This window comes from Bubalus bubalis, chromosome X (genome assembly GCF_019923935.1).
Source record: "Bubalus bubalis isolate 160015118507 breed Murrah chromosome X, NDDB_SH_1, whole genome shotgun sequence".
NCBI classification, from domain to species: Eukaryota; Metazoa; Chordata; class Mammalia; order Artiodactyla; family Bovidae; genus Bubalus; species Bubalus bubalis.
This window is the reverse complement of record NC_059181.1, coordinates 106,160,199-106,187,659: the sequence shown is the minus strand read 5'-3', so window position 1 is coordinate 106,187,659 and position 27,461 is coordinate 106,160,199. Positions and strand designations below refer to the sequence as shown.

General features: G+C 40.3%; 1 protein-coding gene across 1 annotated transcript; it reads right to left on the bottom strand.

The window, feature by feature from the left end:
* Positions 1-27,253, bottom strand: VBP1 (VHL binding protein 1). The gene is made up of 6 exons (XM_006048692.4): positions 27,099-27,253; positions 22,826-22,950; positions 9,641-9,707; positions 6,729-6,827; positions 4,097-4,235; positions 1-1,563 (listed from the first exon to the last, which is right to left on the bottom strand). Exons 1-6 carry the CDS (start codon positions 27,189-27,191, stop codon positions 1,493-1,495), a joined length of 594 nt encoding a protein of 197 aa, XP_006048754.1. The 5' UTR covers positions 27,192-27,253; the 3' UTR covers positions 1-1,492.
* Between the last annotated feature and the right edge of the window lie 208 nt (positions 27,254-27,461).

Here is a 27,461-nt window from a genome sequence, read left to right as displayed (position 1 = left end):
CAAGATTTAAATATCTTTTATTTAATTAACAAAGCCTAATACTCTCTCTGACACATACTGCATACTTAGGTAATATTTGTTGTGCTTAGAAAACCTAAAATTCCTATTTAGATTTTCATGGACTTAAAGGAAGACAAAAGGAAGATCTTCTGACTAAATCATTCCTGTTAACAGGAACATTTCACACCAATATACTTACCATAATAAAGTTTGGGGAAAAAGTAACACAAAAATATATTAAGATGTTTACAAAGCTCAAATTCTAAAATACGGGAATTTAAACTCATGAAAGAAACCCTGAGAGGAAACTTTGGTATCTCTCAGATTTAACTTCTGAATTGTTTGCTTATCTATATTCCTTCCAAAGGGATCTTATGTTGTTTCTACAAACATAAAAGGTTCTGGACATGGCCAGTTATACGTGCAAGTAAATAAACTTTACAAAAGACCCATGTTGATTTTAGCAAGAATAACATTTAAAGGTTCTGTGCTACAATTGTTAACTTCACTGCTTTAGTATCATGAAATACCAGTACAAAACACTGTACGAGTATACTCTTTGCTACAAGGACATGGAACAATACATTTGTGTTTTTACCAGAATTCTGTATCACCCAGCCACTGTACCAAGGGCTTTCCACAGGGATTTTCTACCACTCTTATGAAGTTTTACCATGAATAAAAAATCTCACAACTCTTTTAAACCACTGCAGATTTATATTTATCTTAATATTCCTGTCTTGCTGCTTTGGAGAACTGTCAAGAAGTACAAAATCACCTCAGGCAAGAGTTTTCAGTAGGTAATTTTGTTATTTTATGTTGGCCAAGATCTCCTTTATGTTGGCCAAGATCTCCTTTATGTTGGCATTGCAAAGGCTCTGTGTACCTATATCAGGTTAGAAAAGGTGTTGTCTCAATAGCCCTCTTACGATTTAGCAATGCAAATTGCCATTTCCTTAAAAGTACAGAACATTACATAGTTATTAGCTAAGCAGTAATTCATGAAACTCAATTTACAAAGGACAAATAACAACAACAGAGGACCATAAAGCCCTACGTGTACTAAAGAAAAACAAATTTTCAAATATTTCAACTGTTTTTTTCTACCTCTAAACTCATTTAACCATATCACAAGTGAGAGTAACACCAGGCAATACAGAAAAAGTAAACTGCGCTAAACTGTCCAGAAATCAGCTTCTGTAACATATCTCACAGTTTCTAGCCATTTTGGCTAAGACCTTCCTTATGAAAAACAGACAAACAAAAATGATGAAAGCAGCATTTACTTTGTTGGAAATGCAAAAAATAAAATAACAACACTGTAAGTTTCATAAGATATTTGCAACTAATTTTGTTTTTATAAATAAATAAAGTGGTGCTTATCTGTTTTTAAAGTTTTAATTATTCTTGCTGTTAAAAATCATTTAAAGTTATGTCAACTTTTAAGCATAAACATGTTTCGAAAATTGAACCACATTTTTAACTGCCATCTTTATGCTTTGTTCTTGGTAGAATCATCTTTGTTTCTTCTCTTAACATCCCAATTATAAACTCTGGCCATATCTGCAAGAATTGTCAAAGAAAATGCCACAGCAATTCAAAAGATAATGTGCAATCACACACTGAATGAAAGACAGAAATCACACACACAAAATACTAGTGTCTACAGCAAGGTGTAGTATCATCTGCCAAGCAAAGACTGGAATAAAATTCCACCAAAACCTAGTCAAGACCTCAAATCAATGATTGTTTAGCGTAGCTGGTCAACTATAGTATTATATTTGACACATGTGTGCTTGACACTCCCAACAGTTTTCAAGAGAGCCCCTCATCCACAGTATTTCAAAGGTGGTTCAAAGCATAACCTGACATGCAATATTTAAATTATTACAATTTAATTATCACTAATTTTATCTCTTACCCTCTGTTTGGCTTAATTTATGCAATCTATTCAGCATCTATATCTTTTCCTTTCCACAAGCACCACCCTGCATAGGCCTTCGCCTACTGGTGCTTTCTTTCCCAGCTCATGCCTTTGGTGGTATGTCCTGAAGGTACAATACTATCTTCTAGGTATTTTATCTTTTTTTTTCCCTCTGAATGAAGCCTCCACGTTACCAGTCATGTGCTAACCCCTGCTCTAGGCCTCAGACAGGTCTTCACCCAACCCCTTAAAACCTGTCATGCACTACATGCTATGGAGGAGAGAGAACATGGAGCTCCTACACTTGAAGAGCTCCCAGTCTGGCACGAAAAACAAATTTTAAGTACTATATGCAAAGTGCTCAGGAATCACAAAGGAGCAACAGAACACCCTGAGAGGACTAGAAAATGTTCAGAAATGTTCTGCTGCTTGAGCTGAAAGATGAAAGATAAGATGGAGGAACCCAAGCAAATAGGGGGAAATCAGTTTAGGTAGGAGGAACCAAGTGTGGACGTATAAAGGGCACACCCCATTTAGGGGGTGAGGAAAACCACCTGGGGTGATTTGGACCTTGGGTGCACCAGGGGAGGACCAGAGCACGAAATTAGTCAGTGGCACATGGAATCGAGACTGGCAGGGACCACCCCCTAAGAGTGCCCATGTGCATAGCTGATAAGTAACAAAGAACCACTGAAGCATTATAGCCAGAGGAATAAAAATAAGACGTGTGACTCAGTGAATTCATGGCAGAGAGAGTGTGAAGGACTAGGGGGAGGAAAACAGAGTAGAAAACTGCCATATGACGCAGCAATCCCACTGCTGGGCATACACACTGAGGAAACCAGAATTAAAGAGATGCGTGTACCCCAGTGTTCATCACAGCACCGTTTACAATAGCCAGGACATGGAAGCAACCTAGATGTCCATCCTTAGACGAATGGATAAGAAAGCTGTGGTACATATACACAATGGAATATTACTCAGCTATTAAAAAGAATTCATTTGAATCAGTTCTAATTAGGTGGATGAAACTGGAGCCTATTGTACAGAGTTAAGTAAGTCAGAAAGAAAAATACCAATACAGTATACTAACACATATATATGCAATTTAGAAAGATGGTAATGATGACCCTAGCAAGAGAGACACAGACGTAATGAACAGACTTTTGGACTCTGTGGGAGAAGGCGAGGGTGGGATGATTGGAGAGAACAGCACTGAAACATGTATATTATCATATGTGAAACAGATCGCCAGTCCAGGTTCGATGCATGAGGCAGGGTGCTCAGGGCTGGTGCACTGGGATGACCCTGTGGGATGGGATGGGGAGGGAAGTGGGAGGGTCAGGTTGGGAAGACATGTAAACCCACGGCTAATTCATGTAAATGTATGGCAAAAAACACCACAATATGGTAAAGTAATTAGCCTCCAACGAAAATAAATAAATAAGAAAACTACTGACCCTCAGTTCTAAAAGGCCAAAATGAGTGTAACAGAGAGCTAAGAAGATTGACTCCCAGGTTTCTGTCTTGAATGACTGCGTGGGGCAGATGGAAAACGCCAAGAGCTGGGTTTCAACACGAGAGCCTTCCCTTTCTCTCTGCTAAAAGAAATCCTACATTACCTTTAAATACAGTCTCAGCCCTATCTTCTCAAAGACTTCTGAAATCCCTGAGCTCACATCTATCGCCCTAATTTTAAACTGCATTGGTGTTGGCTACCTGAAGTTGAATGACTTCTATTTTGCTATGAAATGATCACTAGCTATCTTACGTGTGTTTTGTCATTCTTTTTTTACACTGATCTCCTCACCAGCACATGCCCCACACAGCTTAGCACAGTTGTAGGAACACAGGAGACCCTTAATAAGAGCTGTGGAACTCTAGTACTTATCTAGCTATAAAGATTATCTTGAGAAAATATTTGAAATAGAAATACTCATGTACTAAATTGAATTTGCTATTTCCACACTTTCACACCTCAAATTCAGATAAGTCTATCTATAAACTTATTTCAGTATTAGTTCTAAAATATGTCATTTACTACTGTTATAAAATCTGCAACTTAACATTAGTCTAAGAGTAAGGACATTCTTCTCATTAAAGCAATGCACATAAGAACATAAAAAACATTTTTCTCCTTTCCCCCTTTTGCCTTTCTTTAGCAAAGGATACTGACTTCCGTGGTAGTAAACTGATCTCGAAGAAAGTCGAGGTCTTCCTCAAGAGACTCAAGATTCTTTGTGGCCGTCAATAAATTCTTTTCCAACAACGCCTGAGCTTCATCAATATCATATTCAAGCATTACGTTCGCCTGCAGAGAAAAGCGTGACAATGAGTGAACACTGACTTTGTGCTTCATAGGTTAGAGCAGCGGTTGGCAAACTACAGCCTTTGGGTCAAATTTGGCCAGCCATCTCTTGTCCTAAGTTTTTTGGAAACCCAGCCACTCTTCATTCACTTAAGACTTTCATGCCGTATTGGTGAGCCAAGTACTAGTTGTGACAGAGACCATGTGGTCTGAAACACCAAAAATATTTACTCTCTGGCTTTTAACACAATATTTATTGCCCCCTGAGTTAGAGAATATATTTACATACATTATATCATTTCCTCCTCAACTTCTCTACAGTGAAGAAAATAGGCTCTGAGAAGTCAGCTTACCTATGATTTCAGAGATACTAAATAAATGGAAGAATTAGGATAGGAACCAGTATCTTTAGTTATCAAACCCTATCTTTCTACCACCTCTATTGGGACACTAAATCAACTGAAGTAGTTGTTTCTGAGCTTAAGGTAGAACTTTAAAGCTTTCAAAGACATATGTATTATCTACATTTGGTCCATTAAGAGAAACAGCTAGCTTTAACTGCCCCCTTCCAACCTACAACAGATGCCAGAGGCGAAGGCAAGGTGACCAAGTCTGGATCTAAGATCTGGAGTAACTGCTGACACTTGGGAAGGCATGCGCTCTGTAACAGGGAACCATACCTTTCACAGCTCTGAACTATCACCTGACATAACACCAGGCATTTCCTGAACCACTTTCATCACATGACAAATGAAATTTAAAAATTACTCAAAGGATTGTTGTAAGAATTAATGAGACAACATGAAAGGACTTAGCACCAAGCAGGTGCTACATACTTATCGACTGAATATGCCAGTCCATTATAATTGCAAGTGAGTGAGTGAAAGCCGCTCAGTCGTGTCCGACTCTTTGCAACCCCATGGACATGGATTTCTCCAGGCCAGAATACTGGAGTGGGTAGCCTTTCCCTTCTCCAAGGGATCTTCCCAACCCAGGGATCGAACCTAGGTCTGCCGCATTGCAGGCAGATTCTTTACCAGCTAAGACACAAGGGAAGCCCTTGTGATAATTAGAAAGCTGCATAAATTCAGACAGGACTAAAATATTCAGTGCAAAGTAAATTCTTCTCCAAACCCAGATTCCCAATCTCACTTCTCAATTACTGATACTTATTAGCACTTTTTTTTCCCCCAGAAAATGTGTACACTTTGCTTACCTGTAACAAGAGGAAATAGAATACATTTTAAAACACTTCATTCGTGTCAAAAACTATCATTCATTCATTCAAGTATATCTCCTTAGTTGATTCACTCCTCAAACACTGCCTTATCAGCCTCTCTACTTGACAGTCTAACAGACATCTGAAGATTGACATGCCCAAAAGACAACTCCAAGTCGTCCTGCAAACCTGTTAGTCCTTTGCATGCAATATGAGTCACATATATTTTTTCTTGTTGTCTTTTTACTTTGCTCATGGTTTTCGAGTTTTGAGGCCTGAAAAACCATCCTTATTCCAGGGCTACAATTATCTGTGACTTGGTCTACAACTTTGATGGTGTCACTATTTCATGTGAGTACATGATCCATTTGAAATCCATCTCGTGTAAGGTAGGCTCCAGCCGTGATTCTTAGGACAGCGCTCCCTGTTGTCCCAGTCTACTTTATGGAATCATCTTATCCCCACATGCTGATTAAGTGTGGGCCAAGGAGAAGAAAAACCAAGGAGGATAACCCCTAAGATCTGAGCTACTGGGTGGCTAGCTGTTCCATTTTTAAAACTAAAACTAAGCAAGAATGGGAATTATGTTTGTAGAAATAAATGCATAAACTCTGAAATGTTACTGCTAACAGAAATCAGGAAGGAGGAACTAACAGACAGAGAAGTGAGTTTCCATGTATGATCTGCCAACCTTTCATGGCCCTAGAGTGCCTCTTGGGGATGACTATATAGGATAGCAGCAAGTGGAAATCCTCCCAATTTGCTACTTTGCATAGGAACTTGCCTGAGGTAGCAAGACCTACCTGTGTAGTCAGGCATGACTTGTTTGTTCATGGGACTCAAGAGTAGTAACAGGAAAAATCACAAACAAGGTCTCTGAAATCATCACAACTGAAATGTTTGACTTTTTCAAATGGGTTCCAACCCCAAGGTTTTTATAATAATCTGTTCCCCCTTAAGTTCAGAGAGCTCTTTCTAGAACTCATAAATTCTGATGATGAACAAACATCTATCTGAGGTTCAACAATACCTTCTGTTACATTTAACAGATAAAGTACTAGCTGGAGGGAAAGTCGGGTATTGGTCCATTTTGTTTTGACTGGAAGAGACTAGAGCATGTTTCTGTGGCAATCTTTCTCATACTCCTCGTCCCCCGCAATGCTACCCCTTCATTCCATCTATGGTCAAGTGCTCCTCTCCAACACTGCCATGTTGGGGAAAACACACTGCCTTACCAAATGTCAGCCAAGGAAGCTGTGACAATGACACTGACTTACCCCCAACCACAGACACACTTTATCGGTAGGAGGAACTGAAGCTTTGCAATACAGGTTGTCTGCCAATAAGAACCTGGTCTCCAGTGAACTGGTGGACTCCTTCAAAAAAAAATAAATAAATACATGACGGTACTGTAAACTGTCCATCTTAATACCAAGGTCATACAGGCGATTGCAGAGCTGAGCTTAAGCCATTTAAAACAGTCCCAGATCAGATCAGATCAGTCACTCAGTCGTGTCCAACTCTTTGCGACCCCATGAATCGCAGCACGCCAGGCCTCCCTGTCCATCACCAACTCCCGGAGTTCACTCAGACTCACACTCATCGAGTCAGTGATGCCATCCAGCCATCTCATCCTCTGTCATCCCCTTCTCTTGCCCCCAATCCCTCCCAGCATCAGAGTCTTTTCCAATGAGTCAACTCTTCGCATGAGGTGGCCAAAGTACTGGAGTTTCAGCTTTAGCATCATTCCTTCCAAAGAAATCCCAGGGCTGATATCCTTCAGAATGGACTGGTTGGATCTCCTTGCAGTCCAAGGGACTCTCAAGAGTCTTCTCCAACACCACAGTTCAAAAGCATCAATTCTTCGGCGCTCAGCCTTCTTCACAGTCCAACTCTCACATCCATACATGACCACAGGAAAAACCACAGCCTTGACTAGACAAACCTTTGTTGGCAAAGTAATGTCTTTGCTTTTGAATATGCTATCTAGGTTGGTCATAACTTTCCTTCCAAGGATTAAGCGTCTTTTAATGTCATGGCTGCAGTCACAATCTGCAGTGATTTTGGAGCCCAGAAAAATAAAGTCTGACACTATTTCCACTGTTTCCCCATCTATTTCCCATGAAGTGATGGGACCGGATGCCATGATCTTCGTTTTCTGAATGTTGAGCTTTAAGCCAACTTTTTCACTCTCCTCTTTCACTTTCATCAAGAGGCTTTTGAGTTCCTCTTCACTTTCTGCCATAAGGGTGGTGTCATCTGCATAGCTGAGGTTATTGATATTTCTCCCAGCAGTCTTGATTCCAGCTTGTGTTTCTTCCAGCCCAGCGTTTCTCATGATGTACTCTGCATATAAGTTAAATAAACAGGGTGACAATATACAGCCTTGACGAACACCTTTTCCTATTTGGAACCAGTCTGTTGTTCCATGTCCAGTTCTAACTGTTGCTTCCTGCCCTGCATACAAATTTCTCAAGAGGCAAATCAGGTGGTCTGGTATTCCCATCTCTTTCAGAATTTTCCAAAGTTTATTGTGATCCACACAGTCCAAGGCTTTGGCATAGTCAATAAAGCAGAAATAGATGCTTTTCTGGAACTCTCCTGCTTTTTCAATGATCCAGCGGATGTTGGCAATTTGATCTCTGGTTCCTCCGCCTTTTCTAAAACCAGCCTGAACATCAGGAAGTTCACGGTTCACATATTGCTGAAGCCTGGCTTGGAGAATTTTGAGCATTACTTTACTAGCGCGTGAGATGAGTGCAACTGTGCGGTAGTTTGAGCATTCTTTGGCATTGCCTTTCGGATTGGAATGAAAACTGACCTTTTCCACTCCTGTGGCCACTGCTGAGTTTTCCAAATGTGCTGGCATATTGAGTGCAGCACTTTCACAGCATCATCTTTCAGGATTTGGAATAGCTCAACCGGAATTCCATCACCTCCACTAGCTTTGTTCGTAGTGATGCTTTCTAAGGCCCACTTGACTTCACATTCCAGGATGTCTGGCTCTAGGTCAGTGATCACACCATCGTGATTATCTGGGTCATGAAGATCTTTTTTGTACAGTTCTTCTGTGTATTCTTGCCATCTCTTCTTAATATCTTCTGCTTCTGTTAGGTCCATACCATTTCTGTCCTTTATCGAGCCCATCTTTGCATGAAATGTTCCTTTGGTATCTCTGATTTTCTTGAAGAGATCCCTAGTCTCTCCCATTCTGTTGTTTTCCTCTATTTCTTTGCACTGATCGCTGAAGAAGGCTTTTTTATCTCTTCTTGCTATTCTTTGCAACTCTGCATTCAGATGTTTATATCTTTCCTTTTCTCCTTTGCTTTTCCCACAGACAAATCAGGTGGAGGAACCAAGCGACAGAGAGGTAAAGGAGAAGGGTAAAGAAAGGACCACTGGGGCCACAGGACTCCGCAGGGAGTGCATGCATCCTGACTCAGCTACTTACTGCACCCCTGAAGGCTGTGGCAAGCAGCGCTTGTACGAACACAAACACATACACTTCAGTGCCTGGCACAGAGTAAGCACTAGACAAGCGTGATTATTATCATTTCATCAGTACTTCATGCTCAACCAACCAGTCTTCTGAAGTCTCTTATAAAGTTTGTGACATAAAATAAACGGTCTCGAGATGTAGCTACTCTGCCAGTCAAGTAATAAACCATATATATACACACACACACACACATATATATATAATAGGTTAAATATTTTCTGAAACTTCATTTTTACACCCTGCTTTTATTTAACAAAAACAAAAACAAAAACGGGTGAGAACTCAGAAGATTCTCAAATTCAGTTCTGCCAGTAACTAGCTATGTGACACTGGTCAAGTATACCCTCTTTGTAAATATTTCCTCAACTGTGAACTGAGAGCCACAAACAATAAAGACTATTCATTTCTTTTTGCACTTAAAATAATTTCAAGTTGCATTTAAACTTCACAAATACTACATATAAGTAAAAGCCCCCAAGCAGTGTGGGCCCTAGAATTAAACCTGACTTTCGGTGGAAAGCCACATGTCTCACAGAAGCACACCATCTGTGATATTACTACATGTGCTTAGGAAGGCAGACTGGATCTTCCAGCACAGGTTCAAATACCAGTGACCAAGGAGTCAAGGAACACATGTCTCTGCTGAACTATTCTGGTTTGCTCATGTTTACAAACAAAAAAGGCACTTACTTTTTTCTTCTGCATGTATTTTAGAATTTCTAAAGTCTGCTTAATTTCAGGAATCTGGCCTTTTAGCCTGTGAATAAGAAAAAGGTTACTTTAGTATCTGGCACCAAGAAACAGTCTTACTAGCTTTGTACTTTCTATTGATATGTTTTGAGGACAATATGTAAATATGAAATAGTCAATATATTTTATATGTAAGATATTAATGAATTGTTTATTAAAATATCTAAGATATTTCAGACAAATATTTACTAAACTACTTAGATATAATAGCAAATACTTATGGAACACCTATTGTGAACAGAGTCCTGTTCTGTATGTCAAATCCTCCATTAGTTAACTTTTCTGGGCTGTGTGTGCTTTAGTCACTCAGTCGTGTCTGACTCTTTGTGACCCCATGGACTGTAGCCTGCCAGGCTCCTCTGTCCATGGGGATTCTCCTAGGCAATACCAGAGTGGGTTGTCATGCCCTCCTCCAGGGGATCTTCCTGAATAAGGGATTGAACCCAGGTCTCCTGCACTGCAGGCAGATTCTTTACCAGCTGAGCCACCAGAAAGTCATAGCCCCCAGAGGTGATTCAAAGGTTCTACATTTAATTAGAATTGCATTTTAAATAGATTAATTTTTAAAATAACATGCATTCAAGTATTATATTCTCAACTGGAAACCACCAACCCAACAGCAGCAAGTGCAGGGACAGCTTCTCAGCACCTGCACTTCTCACAATGCAAAATCAACTGAATGTGTAACACACCACAGTAAGATACAGTATAATTTCATGATCCTTTTAAACTTTGGAAAGAATAAAATACTTAGGAATATATCTACCTAAAGAAACTAAAGACCTATATATAGAAAACTATAAAACACTGGTGAAAGAAATCAAAGAGGACACTAATAGATGGAGAAATATACCATGTTCATGGATTGGAAGAATCAATATAGTGAAAATGAGTATACTACCCAAAGCAATCTATAGATTCAATGCAATCCCCATCAAGCTACCAACAGCATTCTTCACAGAGCTAGAACAAATAATTTCACAATTTGTATGGAAAAACAAAAAACCTCGAATAGCCAAAGCGATCTTGAGAAAGAAGAATGGAACTGGAGGAATCAACCTGCCTGACTTCAGGCTCTACTACAAAGCCACAGTTATCAAGACAGTATGGTACTGGCACAAAGACAGAAATATTGATCAATGGAACAAAATAGAAAGCCCAGAGATAAATCCACGCACATATGGACACCTTATCTTTGACAAAGGAGGCAAAAATATACAATGGATTAAAGACAATCTCTTTAACAAGTGGTGCTGGGAAATCTGGTCAACCACTTGTAAAAGAATGAAACTAGAACACTTTCTAACACCATACACAAAAATAAACTCAAAATGGATTAAAGATCTCAACGTAAGACCAGAAACTATAAAACTCCTAGAGGAGAACATAGGCAAAACACTCTCTGACATACATCACAGCAGGATCCTCTATGACCCACCTCCCAGAATATTGGAAATAAAAGCAAAAATAAACAAATGGGACCTAATTAACCTTAAAAGCTTCTGCACATCAAAGGAAACTATTAGCAAGGTGAAAAGACAGCCTTCAGAATGGGAGAAGATAATAGCAAATGAAGCAACTGACAAACAACTAATCTCGAGAATATACAAGCAACTCCTACAGCTCAACTCCAGAAAAATAAAGGACCCAATCAAAAAATGGGCCAAAGAACTAAATAGACATTTCTCCAAAGAAGACATACAGATGGCTAACAAACACATGAAAAGATGCTCAACATCACTCATTATCAGAGAAATGCAAATCAAAACCATTATGAGGTACCATTTCACACTAGTCAGAATGGCTGTGATCCAAAAGTCTACAAGTAATAAATGCTGGAGAGGGTGTGGAGAAAAGGGAACCCTCTTACACTGTTGGTGGGAATGCAAACTAGTACAGCCACTATGGAGAACAGTGTGGAGATTCCTTTAAAAACTGGAAATAGACCTGCCTTATGATCCAGCAATCCCACTGCTGGGCATACACACTGAGGAAACCAGAAGGGAAAGAGACACATATACCCCAATGTTCATCGCAGCACTGTTTATAATAGCCAGGACATGGAAGCAACCTAGATGTCCATCAGCAGATGAATGGATAAGAAAGCAATGGTACATATACACAATGGAGTATTACTCAGCCATTAAAAAGAATACATTTGAATCAGTTCTAATGAGGTGGATGAAACTGGAGCCTATTATACAGAGTGAAGTAAGCCAGAAAGAAAAACACCAATACAGTATACTAATGCATATATATGGAATTTAGAGGGATGGTGACAGTGGCCCTGTGTGCAAGACAGCAGGAGAGACACTGATGTATAGTAAAGTCTTATGGACTCTGTGAGAGAGGGAGAGGGTGGAAGATTTGGGAGAATGGCATTGAAACATGTAAAATATCATGTATGAAACGAGTTGCCAGTCCAGGTTCGATGCACGATGCTGGATGGTTGGGGCTGGTGCACTGGGATGACCCAGAGGGATGGAATGGGGAGGGAGGAGGGAGGAGGGTTCGGGATGGGGAACACATGTATACCTGTGGCGGATTCATTTTGATATTTGGCAAAACTAATACAATTAAGTCAAGTTTAAAAATAAAATAAAATTTAAAAAAAATAAATAAATAAACTTTGGGTGATTTTTCTATGTTGAAAAATACTATTTTCTTTTCAAGTTAGGTAATAATTGTTACCTAAAAGTTAGGTATATATTATAATAATATAATAAAATTATAAATGGATCATTGGTTTGAATCCAGGAAATTTACAAAAACAATGATAGACATGATGAGACTGATCAGACTGAACCAACTGGACATCCACACATAAAAAAATGAATCTAAACACAGACATACATACACATTTCACAAAACTTAAGTTGAAATGAATCACATATGTAAAGTATGATGCAAAACTATAACACTCCTAGAAGATAAAACAGGAAAAAAGCTAGATGACCTTGAGTCTGGTAATGATTTTTTAGATATTAATACCAAAGACATAATCCATAAAAGAAATAATTGATAATGATAGACTTTAATGAAAAGACAAGCCACAGACTGGGATAAGATATCTGCAAAAGACACATGTGATAAAGGACTGGTATCCAATATATACAAAGAACTTTCAAAACTCAACAATAAGGAACAACTGTATTAAAAAATGGACCAAAGGACTTAATGCCCTACCAAAGAAGATATACAAATGGCAAATAAGCATATGAAAAGATGCTCCACATCAGGTATCATCAGTATCAGTATCAGTTCAGTCGTTCAGTCGTGTCTGACTCTTTGCAACTCCATGAACCGCAGCATGCCAGGCCTCCCTCTCAATCACCAGAGAAATGCGATTTTAAACAATGACATAACCACTGCACACCTATTCTGGGCTTCCCAGGTGACGCTAGTGGTAAAGAATCTGCCTGCCAATGCAGGAGATGCGTGTTTGATTCCTGGGTCAGGACGATCTCTTGGAGGCGGGCATGGCCACCCACTCCAATACTCTTGCCTGGAGAATCCAATGGACAGAGGAGCCTGGTGGGCTACACTCCATGGGGTCGCAAAGAGTCGGACACGACTGAGCCACTGAGCACACACACACCTATTACAATGGCCAAAATCCAGAATACTGACAACTCTGGATGCTGGTGAGGATATGAAGCAACGTTAATTTTCATTCATTGCTGGAGGGAATGCAACATGGTACAGTCACTTTAGAAGACAGTTTGTCAGGTTCTTACAAAACTAAACACATTCTTACCATATGATCCAGCAATCATGCTCCTTGGTATTTATCCAAAGGAGCTGTAAACTCAGGTCCACACAAAAACTGCACACAAATGCTTATAACAACTTTATTCATAATTGTCCAAACTTGAGAGCAACCCAGATGCCCTTGGTAGGCAAACGGAGAAATAAATTGTGGTCCATCTGGACAATGGAATAATATTCACTGCTAAAAAGAAATGATCTATCAAGCTATGAAAAGACATGCAAAAAGCCTAAATGCATATGACTAAATGAAAGAAACCAACCTGAAAGGGTACTACATACTGTAGGATTCTGGCTGTAAGACATTCTGGAAAAGACACAACTATGGAGACAGTAAAGCATCACAGGTTGCCAGGAGTTTAGGAAGGGGAGGGAGGGATAAATATATTGCACACAGAGCATTCTTATGGCAGTGAGACTACTCTGTATGACACTATAATGACAGATACATGTCATGGTGCATGTGTTCAAACCCATCAAATGTACAACGTAAGAGTGGACACTAATGTAAACTATGGACCTTAGTTAATAAAAACATATCAATATTGGTTCATCAACTGTAACTAATGTTCCACTCTGGTGAAAGATATAGATAATGGGAAGGTTATACATGTGTAGGGGCAGGGGCTAAATAGGAAACCTCTGTACTTTATGCTCCATTTTGCTACAAAACTAAAACTGCCTTTAAAAATAAAGCTTATTCAAAATAATTTTAAAAAACTACTAGCAACTGATTCCCAAATGAAGTCACTCTCACTGACAACAGGTAACAATATGCTGAAAACACTCAAGGCCAAACTCAGAGAATACAGAATGAGACCTTTTTTAGCTCTTTTGTTTTTGACGATTAGAAGCTGCCCAAGGCTTTCAAATGTTTCACATGGAAAAATGTGCAAAACTATTCTGGGAGTCCTGTCAAATCACAGTATAATTTGTAACCAAATGGACTAAAAGCAGACTAAAAATAAAGCTGTGGTTCTTTCAGAAGACATGCAACTAAATATTATTAGAGGTCAGCATGTAAATAAATTCTAAATATGATAATGAACATGTATTTCCTGAATCATACAAAGGAAGTCACAGTACTGTGTGAATGAGGTTAGCATGGCAAACTTCTTTACAATCTGTGCTACTGACCTGGGAAATGTGTCACAGTGGCCTGCTGCTTGAAAAATAGTATCACTATCTGGCAAGACAACTCAGTGAAGAGTTGAGAAATACACACTTAGCACTGACTTTTTTTTTAAAGCATAGCTTGAAGGCTACTGTTCTGTGAACTCTTTACAATTCAATATAGATGTCAAAGGTCTCTCAATTTTGCTTTTTTGTCTATGCTGATATACGTAAATGAGAGAAAGATGTAGACATGTTCATGTGTATAGTATCTGATAGACATGTAACATTAGTATGTTCAGATCAAATTGTTTTGGTCATACAAATGATTTCTATGTTATATTGTTGAACATGTAGATATTACATGTAATATATACGTTATGAAGCATAGCAATCAATCAAGCAGCTGCAACCCCAGACATCTCAGGAACTAGACCACCAAGGCCACTGTGCATGTCTGAGCAATACACCCTCCCCACCCTTGTTGTTCATTCACTAAGTCATGTCTGATTCCCACGACCACATGGACTGCAGCACACCAGGCTTCTCTGTCCTTCACTATCTCCCAGAGTTTGCTCAAACTCACGTCCACTGAGTCAGTGATGCCATCTAACCATCTTATCCCCTACTGCCACCTTCTTCTACCCTCAATCTTTCCTAGCATCAGTGTCTTTTCCAATGAGTCGGCTCTTCATATCAGGTTCCCAAAGGATTGGAGCTTCAGCTTCAGCATCAGTCATTATCATGAATATTCAGGGTTCATTTCCTTCAGGATGGACTGGTTTGACCTTCTTGCTGTCCAAGGGACTCTTAAAGAGTCTTATACAGCATCACAATTTGAAAGCATCGATTCTTTATTGCCCAGCCATCTTTATGGACCAACTCTCACATCCATATATGACTACTGGCAAAACTACTGACATCACTAGAAAAGTGATGTCTCTGCTTTTTAATATGCTGTCTAGGTTTCTCACAGTTTTTCTTCCAAGGAGCAAGTGTCTTTTAATTTTGTGGCCGCAGTCACCATCCACAGTGATTTTAGAGCCCAAGAAGATAAAATCTACCACTGTTTTCACTTTTTCCCCATCTATTTGCCATGAAGTGATGGGACCAGATGCCATGATCCTAGCTTTCTGAATGTTGAGTTGTAAGTCATTTTCATTCTCCTCTTTCACACTCATCAAGAGGCTCTTTAGTGCCTCTTCGCTTTCTGCCATTAAAGTGTGGCATCTGCATATCTGAGGTTGTGATTTCTCCAGGCAGTTTTGATTCCAGCTTGTGATCCATTCGGCCTGGCATTTTGCATGATGTACTCTGCATAGAAGATAAATTAGCAGGGTGACAATATACAGCCTTGATGTACTCCTTTTCCAATTTTGAACAAGTCTGTTGTTCCACATCCAGTTCTAACTGTTGCTTCTTGACCTGCAGACAGGTTTCTCAGGAGACAGGTAAGATGGTCTCGTATTCCCATCTCTTTTAAGAATTTTCCAGTCTGTTTTGATCCACACAGTCAAAAGCTTTAGCATAGTCAATGTTTCAGAAGTAGAAGTTTTTCTGAATTCCCTTGCTTTTTCTATGATCCAACAGATGTTGGCAATTTGATCTCTGGTTCCTCCACACCCTGCTCTGTTCCAAAAAATAGCAGCTCTCCTGAATTGTGTGTTTATAGTCTCTTTATTACTTCTTCAAATAGTTTCATTACAGTTACGTGTATTCCTAAACAATATATTCTTTGCTAGTTTCTTGATACAAATGGGCTCATGTTAGTTGCATTTTTCTGGTGTTTGCTTTATAACCCAATCAAATTCCTAAGAGTTTTCATCCATTTTCACTTATGTGTAATATACATTTACAAATATAACACAACTTGTTCATCCATTCTCCTGTCAATGGACATTTGGGTCAGTTCCAGTCTTTGTCATTCTATGAACAATGGAAATTTCTAGGTGAGAGGAGAGACAGAAGGGAACTAGAAGGGAACTAGATCAAGTTTTCAAAGGGAGGAGCATTTAAGGCTAAAGGGCAAATTTCTAGTTGTTTTTCCTCCCTCTAAATTGCCCTGCGTGAATCACATTACCTACCCCATGACTGTGCTACTGCTAAGTTGCTTCAGTCGTGTCCGACTCTGTGTGACCCCATACATGGCAGCCCACCAGGCTCCCCCATCCCTGGGATTCTCCAGGCAAGAACACTGGAGTGGGTTGCCATTTCCTTCTCCAATGCAGTAAAGTGAAAAGTGAAAGTGAAGTCACTCAGTCGTGTCCGACCCTCAGTGACCCCATGGACAGCAGCCTACCAGGCTCCTTCGTCCATGGGATTTTCCAGGCAAGAGTACCGGAGTGGGGTGCCATTGCCTTCTCCGACCCCATGACTGTAACAGGGCAGAAAAACAATACAATTGGCCAGAGGCAGGGAGAAGGTCAGACTGAGGGCTGAGAAGAAAGTACTGGCCCCTAGTAGTTCTGTTCTCCCCATCATCCTCCCAGGGGAGATGCCAGTGAAACCAGTCAAAGAGAAAGGAATGGAAACAATCTCCCAGAACCTGAGGCACTTGCCTGAAGAGAAGGAGCATTTGTCTGATGGCCATGCCATAGAGTGTAAACTCTGCCCACCAGGAAGGACTTGAATTACTCACTCCCACTTCCACACATATTACTGGCCAAAGGGAATGGATATCCCTGAGGGAATATGAGCTGACAGGGGAAAAAATGGTCATCTGATAAACTCAACTACAAAATAAAACAAAGAAAATAAACTCAACGACCTCTACCAGATGAAACAAGTGCAGTTTAGTTCAGTTCAGTCACTCAGTCATGTCCGACTCCTTGTGACCCCATGGACTGCAACACGCCAGGCCTCCCTGTCCATCACCAACTCCTGGAGTTTACCTAAACTCATGTCCATGGAGTTGGTGATGCCATCCGAATACTAAAAGATTATACAGTGAATATTTTTAAATATCTCAAAAAGACAAGACAGGATACTGGTAATATAAAAAAGAAATGAGTAGCTGTAAGAAGAACCAAAAATACTAGGTTTAAAAAATGTAATGGCTGAAATAAAGGACTCATGGATAGCAATCCATTTAATCACCAAAAGACAAAATTACTGAAGTCAGCAGAAAAAAGGAAACAATAAACAGAAAGGCAAGGCAGAATTAGAAGAGTTAATTAACATCCACATTAACACGAATCCCAGAATGAGAAAAGGAAAAAAATTAACAGATGATCGAAAAAAAATGATAATCACAAAATTTCCAGTTACAGAAATTTATAAAAGCACATAAAAATTCATGTGTTAAAGAGACCACCACACGAAAATTATGAATTAATAAGTAACTTTTCAAGCTGAAGGTAAATTTATATGACAGGGTGCAAGAAAAGATAAACAACATGTGTAAAGAAAAGGTTAATATCCACACTACACAGAGCCATCTGCTGTAAAACAATCAACCACAGAAGTAGTTTTGTTGCATAGCTGATATCACAGAGGTAAGGGAACTTTCAGGAAGAAAAATAAGATAATAAAACTGGAAAACGCTTTGAGTTGAGCAGTGAGGACTACAGAAAAGCATGTGTCTCGAGGCAGGTGCCAATAACAGCTGGAGACCTGAGCCTGGGCCCCTGACTCACACTTCAGTTGGGAGCTCACATACTTAAGTGCAAGAAGTAGGAACAGGGTTCAAGAGGTCCAAGGCTGATACAGATGCACAGCTCCCAAAAAGCAAACTCCTCTATGCATAAAAGCAATCCATACAGGTATCCATGGCTACAGGAACCTGAATATAAGTCAGTTAAGAAAGAATTTAAGAAAGATAGCCTCAAAAAAACACAAATCTGTATGCAGGTCAAGAAGCAACAGTAAGAACCAGACATGGAACAATGGACTGGTTCCAAATTGGGAAAGGGGTATACAATGCTGTATGTTGTCATCTTGCTTATTTAACTTATATGCAGAGTACATCATGCAAAATGCCGGACTGGATGAAGCACTAGCTGGAAGCAAGATTGCCAGGAGAAATATCAATAACCTCAAATATGCAGATGACACCACCCTTATGGCAGAAAGCAAAGAAGAACTAAAGAGCCTCTTGATGAAAGTGACACAGGAGAGTGAAAAAGCTGGCTTAAAACTCCAACATTCAAAAAACTAAGATCATGACATCCAGTTCCTCACTTCATGGCAAATAGATGGGGAAACAATGGAAACACTGAGACAGACTTTATTTTGGGGGGGGCTCCAAAATCACTGCAGATGGTGACTGAAGCCATGAAATTAAAAGACACTTGTTCCTTGGAAGAAAAGCTATGACCAACCTAGACAGCATATTAAAAAGCAGAAACATTACTTTACCGACAAAGGTCCATATAGTCAAAGTTATGGTTTTTCCAGTAGTCATGTATAGATGTAAGAGTTGGACAATAAAGAAAGCTGACTGCCAAAGAATTGATCCTTTTGAACTGTGGTGTTGGTGAACTCTTGAGAGTCCCTTGGACTGCAAGGAGATCCAACCAGTCCATCCTAAAGGAAATCACTCCTGAATATTCATTGGAAGGACTGATGCTGAAGCTGAATTCCAAAACTTTGGCCATCTGATGTGAAGAACTGACTCATTGGAAAAGACTCTGATGCTGGGAAAGATTGAAGGCAGGAGGAGAAGGGAACAGCAGAGGATGAGATGGTTGGATGGCATCACTGACTCAATGGACATGAGTTTGAGCAAGCTCCGGGAGTTGGTGATGGACAGGCATGCTGCAGTGCATACGGTCACAAAGAGTAGGATGCGACTGAACTGAACTGAAAACAAAAGAGCTGACAATCTTGAAAGTATCCAAAAAGAAAAATGAGCTTATCTAAATAGATACGTTGGATTAAAAAAAAAAACACACCATATGTTGTTTACATGGAACACCCTTAAATATAAATAGTAAAAACAATTGAAAGAAAAGGCATTGGAGAAGATATACCAAGAAAATGTTAGCCACCACTCCCGGGCATATATCTGGAGAAAGCCATGATTCAAAAGGATACATGCACCTCAGTGTTCATTGCAGCACTGTTTACAACAGCCAGGACATGGAAACAACCTAAATGTCTATGGACAGAGGAATGGATAGAGAAGATGCAGTACATATGTACCATGAAATATTACTCAGCCATAAAAAGGAATGACATCATGCCATTTGCAGCAACATGGATATACCTAGAAATTGTGATATGGAGTGAATTAAGTCAGACAGGGAAAGACAAATATCATGTGACACTGCTTACATGGGGAATCTAAAAAAAAAAAACCAGGTACACATGTACTTATTTACAAAACAGAAACAGACTCACAGATGTAAAAAACAAACCTATGGTTACTAGGGAGGAAATAAAAGGTGAGGGATAAATTCAGAAATTGGGATTGACATATATACGCTGCTGCTGCTACTGCTAAGTCGCTTCAGTTGTGTCCGACCCTGTGGGACCCCATACACGGCAGCCCACCAGGCTCCACCGTCCCTGGGATTCTCCATGCAAGAACATCGGAGTGGGTTGCCATTTCCTTCTCTAATGCATGAAAGTGAAAAGTGAAAGTGAGGTCACTCAGTCCTGTGCGACTCTTAGCAACCCCATGGATTTCAGCCTACTAGGCTCCTCCATCCATGGAATTTTCCAGGCAAGAGTACTGGAGTGGGTTGCCATTGCCTTCTCCGATATATACACTACTTTACAGAAATCAGATAACTAGTGAGGACCTACTATATAGCACAGGAAACTCTGTAATGACCTATATGGGAAAAGAATCTAAAAAAGAGTGGATATATGTATATGTGTAGCTGATTCCCTTTGCTATATGGCAGAAACACAGTATCTATTATAAATCAACATACACCAACAAGTTTTTAAATGTTAGCCAAAACAAAGGTGAAATAGCTCTAAGTTTCCAAAAAAACTGACTAAAACAAGAAGCATCATTTTACATGGCTTTAAAATCAGCAAGAAGACTTCATAATTCTCAAACTGCATGTACCTAAAGAAACAGAGTAAAAAGCTTAAAAAAAAAAGGATAGAAATTATTTCAGGTTAAGATGGCGGCAGACCCAACATGTACGCTTCTAACTGTTCAAGTAGCCAGGGAAAATACACATTTTCTTTGCAGCTAGGCAGCAGAGAGCTGTTGAGGTGACAGGGACTACAGGGCTAATCTTGCCGGGGACAAACTGAGACGTGAGCCAATTTCTTACAGCCACTTTTACCAAAGAGAACATGAAGGAACGTTTCTGTTTATAGCAACATGCCAACTTATTAAGAAATAAAAAATAAATAACTGAATTAGAACATCAGCATTTTGCGACTCATCATTAATGGATTGAGGAATTAAGTATCATTGTAGGAGAGAACTAGATACTATTTACCTCTTAATGGAGAAACCATACACAAACCTATGAAAGTATTACCAAAACAAAAAAAGAGAGAAAGAAACAAAAGAAAAACCTGATTATGAACAAGACTGCAGAGACAACTATCAATGTATAATACACAGAAAGGGCAAAGAAACATACTTGAAAAGCCCACAACTGCTGTGAAATTTAGCAACATCCTTCTGAATAACCCACAGATTATAGATCTAAGTGTGAGATAAACAATAAAGCTCTGAGAATAAAACATGAAGAGAATACCCTCATGAACTTGGGATATCTCTTAAACAGGATACAAAAAGCACTAACCATTAAGGAAAAAAACCCTGTTAAATCAAAGTACATTCAAATTAAATGGTAAGTCAAACAGGATGTCCACAGTGTATCCTAAAAACAAAGAGGAATTCCCATCTAAACACCAACTTTTGTATCTCTGCCTAAGTGGTACCCTCATACCCAGACTACCCTTCCTCCCTTTAGTCTGCTTCTAAGCTCATAACCAGCCTTCAACATTCTACACAGCTATCTGCTCCTCTTGGAAGTTTCCCCTGAACCCGTGTCTCCCTGCAGCTCACCCCTTCCCCTCTGCTAACTCATCACTCTGTACCACAGCACCTTAACTGCTATATTTTGTGTACTTCTTTTATTTACATACCTATCATGCCACTAGACTACACCCCTACTGAAAGCAGATATTGGTATTTTACCCCAAAACAGTATCTGGCACCTATTAGGAACTCCATAATATTTGATATCAGAATGCTGGCATATGTGTGTAACAGGTCTCCATAAGTATTTATTACAGTGAATTGACTGCATAAGCTGCTATAAAAACATAGGGGAATAAAGGACTAAAAATGGGAATACTTTTGGCCCAAGCTTATTAGTTATGAAATCTTGGGAAAGTCGTAACTTCTGTGGGTCTGCCATCTCATCGGCAAAATGAAAAAATGAAGTAGACATTTAGGATGTTATGATCCTAGATGCTATGGAATAAGGACTTCAATACTCATTCTGTTAGGTCTTCAAAAGCATCTTAGACTGACAACAGCAAGTGCTGGCAAGACTGAAGAACTGGAACTCCCACACATTGCTGTAATGTAATATACAACAATAATTGCATATAATGCAATTATAATTGCATATAATAACTGCAATAATGTAATACTGCTGTAATGTAATAATGTAATGCGGCTGTATAATATGCTAGAGCCACCTAGGATTTTTGGCAGTTTCTTATAAAATTAAACATACTTACAAGTCAGCGATTCTACCTCCTGGATAATAATCCAGGAGAAATGAAAATATATGTCCATGGAAACATTTAAAACCAAATGGGGAAACAACCCAAATGTCCATTAATAAGCAAATAGATAAAAACAGACAAAAACTGTGGTAAACCCACATACAGTGGAGAATGACTCAGCACTAAAAAGAAACTAATGTATTGATACCCACAGTACCATGGATGATGACTCTCAAAACCACTATACTAAGTGTAAGAAGCCTGACATAAAAGAGTAGTTACTATATGGTTCCAGTCATATGACGCTCAAGAGCAGACAATACTAATTTATGGTGAAAATAATCAGAACAGTGTTTGTCTCTAAGAGTGGGCATGGTTGGCCAGAAAGGACCAGGAAGAAACTTCCTGGGTAACAGAAATGTTCCATATGTTTATCTGGGCAGTGGTTACAGAAATGGATACATTTATCAAAATTCATAAAACTGAATATTCAACACATAGACATTTTATCTGTGTGCAAATTATCTCAATCTTTCAAAAGTTTCAGCGATGTAATATTAATCTTAAAAACTTAGAAATTTTTACACTTACCTCCTTTTTTTTTGGGCAAGATTGAGTTCCATAAACTTATACTTCTGATACTGTTCATCCAGCTTCTTCAGTACAATATCTGCAGTCTCATTCCCAGGCTGTTTCATGAAGGAATCTACATCTTCCTTTTAATATCAAAAAGAATACATTAAGAATTTTACAATTCATACCTCAGATTTTTGACTGCTTTAGCTTTTTTAAAACATAAAAGGAGCTTGGGGGCGAGGTGGGGGGGAAGAGCTTGTGTTTCTTTTTCTCCAAAGACTTGTTTTTAACTTTTTTAGTTATAAAAAGTTAGAGACCATTTCAGACAGTGCAAATATGTTATGTAGTCAATATATTCTTCTCCTACCTTCCTATTTACATATAGGGAAAGAAGACCTTGCTGAGTTATATATATGCCATGCAGCACTCACAGTAAATACAAAAATTACCAACAAACATGTCATTTAGTCATGTGCCTTAGCCACAAAATGATTCAAAATTATCCATTTTATTACTTACAATTTTAACTCTACAAGTTCTGCCATAAAAATCATGCTAAATATGGTCATTAGGTTCCCAAGAGAAGCCACAAATACTTCCTTAAGTTATCAACTGATCGAAATAAAGTAAGCCAAAGTGTAAAAGTGTTAGTTGCTCAGTCGGGTCCGACTCTTTGTGATCCCATGGACTGTAGCCTGCCAGACTCCTGTGTCCATGGAATTCTCCAGGCCAGAATACTGGAGTGGGTTGCCATTCCCTTCTCCAGGGGATCTTTCCACCCCAGAGATCAAACCTGGGTCTCCCGCATTGCAGGCAGACTCTTTACCATCTGAGCCACCAGGAAAGCCCAAGCCTAAAAGGCAAACAAAACAATCTTTTCTAACAGGAATAAATAAGCAAAAGCAAAGCAATAAAACTGAACAGCATTTTTAATGTATATTACACATGCTTGTCCCTGAAGAAAAGCTAGTTAAATAGATAACGATCAGGAACTAAATGAAACTCTATGGAAACAAAGGAGATTCTCTAAAAACCTTCCAGTAGTTTAAACAACTTTAGTCCTTCAATACAGGAAACTTAAATTTAGACTTTTGCTGCTGTAGTTCATTCTCCTTGCTCATATCTAAGCTTCTAATAACACGTGCTGGAAACATTTCTTTTCCTATAACAATCCTTCTAGGAAGATGCTATCTCCATTTTATTTCCAAATCATCTTACAGTTTCTGGGATCTTTACTTATCTGGGATAAGCATTATTCTTATCCATGCTTACTAGCTAGGGTTTCCCTGATGGCTCAGCAGGAAAAGAATTGGTTTGCAACACAGGAGATGCAGGAGATAAGGGTTCAATCCTTGGGTGGGGGAGATTCCCTGGAGGAGGGCATGGCAACCCACTCTAGTCTTCTTGCTGGGAAAATCCCATGGACAGAGGAGCCTGGCAGGCTATGGTCCATGGGATTGCAAAGAGTTGGATACCACAAGCGACAACAGGTGAGCACATGCTTACCAGCTTGAAGGGAGTATTTTAGCCAAAACCAAGCAAGAAGAAAAAGGAAGAGAAACACAGCAAAGGAGTGAACTATGAAGCCATCAAGTTAGACACTGTAAAAGAAAACTGAAAAGGTGAGCCTGAGGCAACATCTGAGTTCTGCATGGTGATCAAGTGTAAGGAGATAGCATTTTGGAGATAGCATCTTCCTAGAAGGATTGTTGTAGGAAAAGAAATGTTTCTGGGACATGTTATTAGAAGCTTAGACACGAGCAAGAAGGAACTATAGCAGCAGAAGTCTGTGGTTAAGACCCAGAGGCTGCATGGCTTGAATGCTGGCTGCATCACGTACTAGCTGTGCGGACCATGAGGCAGTTGTTTAACTCTTGTCTTGGCCTCAATTTCCTCATCTGTAAAAGAAAAAAGTGCCTCTTCCCTACAGGGGATTAAATGAGTTACCACATGTAAAAGACTCAGAAGAGGACACAGTAGCTAGTAAGTGTTCAACAAACATTAGATATGGCTAAGGGAACAGATGGAAGCACCAAGAATTCTATCCTGGGGTGGTGGTCAGGAAAAACCACAGAGGTCATATCTGAACTAGATGTTGAGAGATGGGAGCAGCCAAACAATGGACAAGGGGGAAAAAGATCAATTAAAGCAGAGAAAGAAAAAAATTACTGTACCAACTGGAATGGGGAAAAGGCAGTCTGACTTCTAACCACTATGGTACACTGCCTCATTACCGAAATGAATATGTATTAAGTATCTACTTGCAATACTGAAAGCACATTCTGTTTCTCAGAATATGTAAGTAATGTTATCCTTATTTCAGTTAAAGAAACAGAGGGGCTCAAAGTTGTAAAACAATATGCTCAAGATAAATAGCAACTGGGAAGCAGAGGCAGAATTCAAACTCTAGTCTCAAAACCAATGTTCTTCATAAAATACGTTATTTCCCATTAGTTGGGGAACATAAAAATATTTATATAAATTTGGATTGTTTATATATTGTATTGATGGAAATTTTAAAGATCTATAAAAAGCAACTCATAACATTTCAGAGAAAATGCATTTTAAGATAACACTTTATATAGCCCCTTGATAAACTTAATCTTCCTGAATCAGATTTCTGAAGCCATCATTTGTTGAGCGCCATGAATGCAGGATTTTAAGGCACTATGGAAATTCAATCTGACATTTAGTTACGAGTTTATACTGTGTGTCAGGCACTGTGCTAGGATCAGGGGAAATGCCAGTGAGCAAGATCATGACCTCACTAGAGGTCTGGAGCCCACAGACTGACCAAGTTTAAAGCTTGGATAACTCACTTACACATTGTGTGACTTGGGGCAAATTACTCAAGGGCTCTGGGGCTCAGTCTGAACATGTACAAAATGAGAATAACAGTACTTGCCTCTTACTGAGTTGTGTAAAAGCATTAGGAATGTGCCTGGTACTCAACAAATTTTGTCTCTTGTTGATGATTAACTGGGAAATGAGCGGAAAGAAATACATGGCACATTTCAGGGACAAAAAATAAAATAAAATAAAAAAATAAAATAGGAGAAAACTGTATCAGCCAATGCAAATATTCATACAGTGCATATAAAAGTGGTCTAAATAAAAGACAGGGGTCTTCTGAACGGTGGAAGATTTCATCAACAAAAAGCCAATCCAGGTTCGATGCATAAGACAGGGTGCTCAGGGCTGGTGCACTGGGACGACCCTGAGGGATGGGATGGGGAGGGAGGTGGGAGGGGGATTCAGGATGGGGGACACATGTACACCCATGGCTGATTCATGTCAATGTATGGCAAAAACCAGTACAATACTGTAAAGTAATTAGCCTCCAATTAAAATAAATAATTTTTTTAAAAAGGCAGAAGATTAAGACAATATTGGGACAAAGCAAAAGGTGGAGAAATTTCCATTAAGGTTTTATAGTAGTTCAGCCAGAACTGAGTGAACAAAGATGGGTGATACTGGCCTGGAACACCCATCAGGTTTTCTCAACACTCAACTAGTTCTCAAACACTATTTCGAGAACAGCCTTATGGAGAAACAGGATTGAAAGCCTCTACGTGCTTCTCTGTTTGGCCTTGGTTTAGTCTCCCCGTTCAGTGAACCCTTCAACACGGCTTGCCAGCTTCCTCTGTGAACTGCACCCAATGGACTCTCTACGTTGTTAGACCCATGTACCTCAAAGTGATTACAAGTGGCTTCACTTAGACAACCTTCTAGTGAGCGCCCGCAGCCAGCGGGCTAAGGCCTCCATGGCCTAACGGGTTCCACATGGCCTTTGAGAGCTATCCCGGCCGACGCGCCCATCATGGGGTCTTCTTCCGAGGCCACAAGCCGCCGCAGCCCTTCCACACCCGAGGTGTCATTTCCGAGCGTCACACCTGAGCCCCAGCTCCGTTACCCCGTCCCCCTCGGTCTCCCCAGAATCCAGGCTGAGGCTCCAGCTTCTCACCGCCTCCCGTCTTAACGCAAGCGGGGTCGGAACCTCAGGCCGCGGAGGGCGGAGGAAGGCGGTCCTTCGAAGCGGCCCCGCCTCCGCCCCCCGAGTCCTCCGCCCCCGAGTCCTCCGGCCCCGCGCCCCCTTAGCGCCTGTGACCAGCTCGGACGGCAGGCCCCCTCCCAGGCAGGTCCCGCCCCAGTTTAGTCCGTTCAGGCCGGAGCGCCCCCTCCCAGGTAATTGGGCCCAACGGCTCTCCCTCCAACAACCAAGGCCCGGGTGAGGGGCCAGGAAGAAAGGGAACAACAGCGTAGCATCAAGCACCCGCTGGCCACTTACCACAAAAACCGCTTCAGGAATCCCCAGGTGGAGTCGCCTCCCGTTCCCCGCGGCCACTTCTCCGACACCACAACCGTCCTTAGAGGCCGCCATTTTGGAGAAGCGAGCGCGCGACTAACGTGCCTCGCGAGCGGCCTGTAGCCCGGGGCCTCTGATTGGCTCGGGTCACAGCCGCGGGCCCGCCCTCTGGCCTGGTAGTCTGTGCGTTCGTTGGCTTACAGGAAATACCCGCCCCGTCCCCGCTCGGCAGGGTCGCTCGATCTGTGGGTTCTAATTGGCTGCGCGGGTGAGTGACGGGCGTGGAAGGGCCGCGGAGGCGAGGCTGGCTCTGCGGGAAGGACCAATACCGAGTCCTGGGAAAAG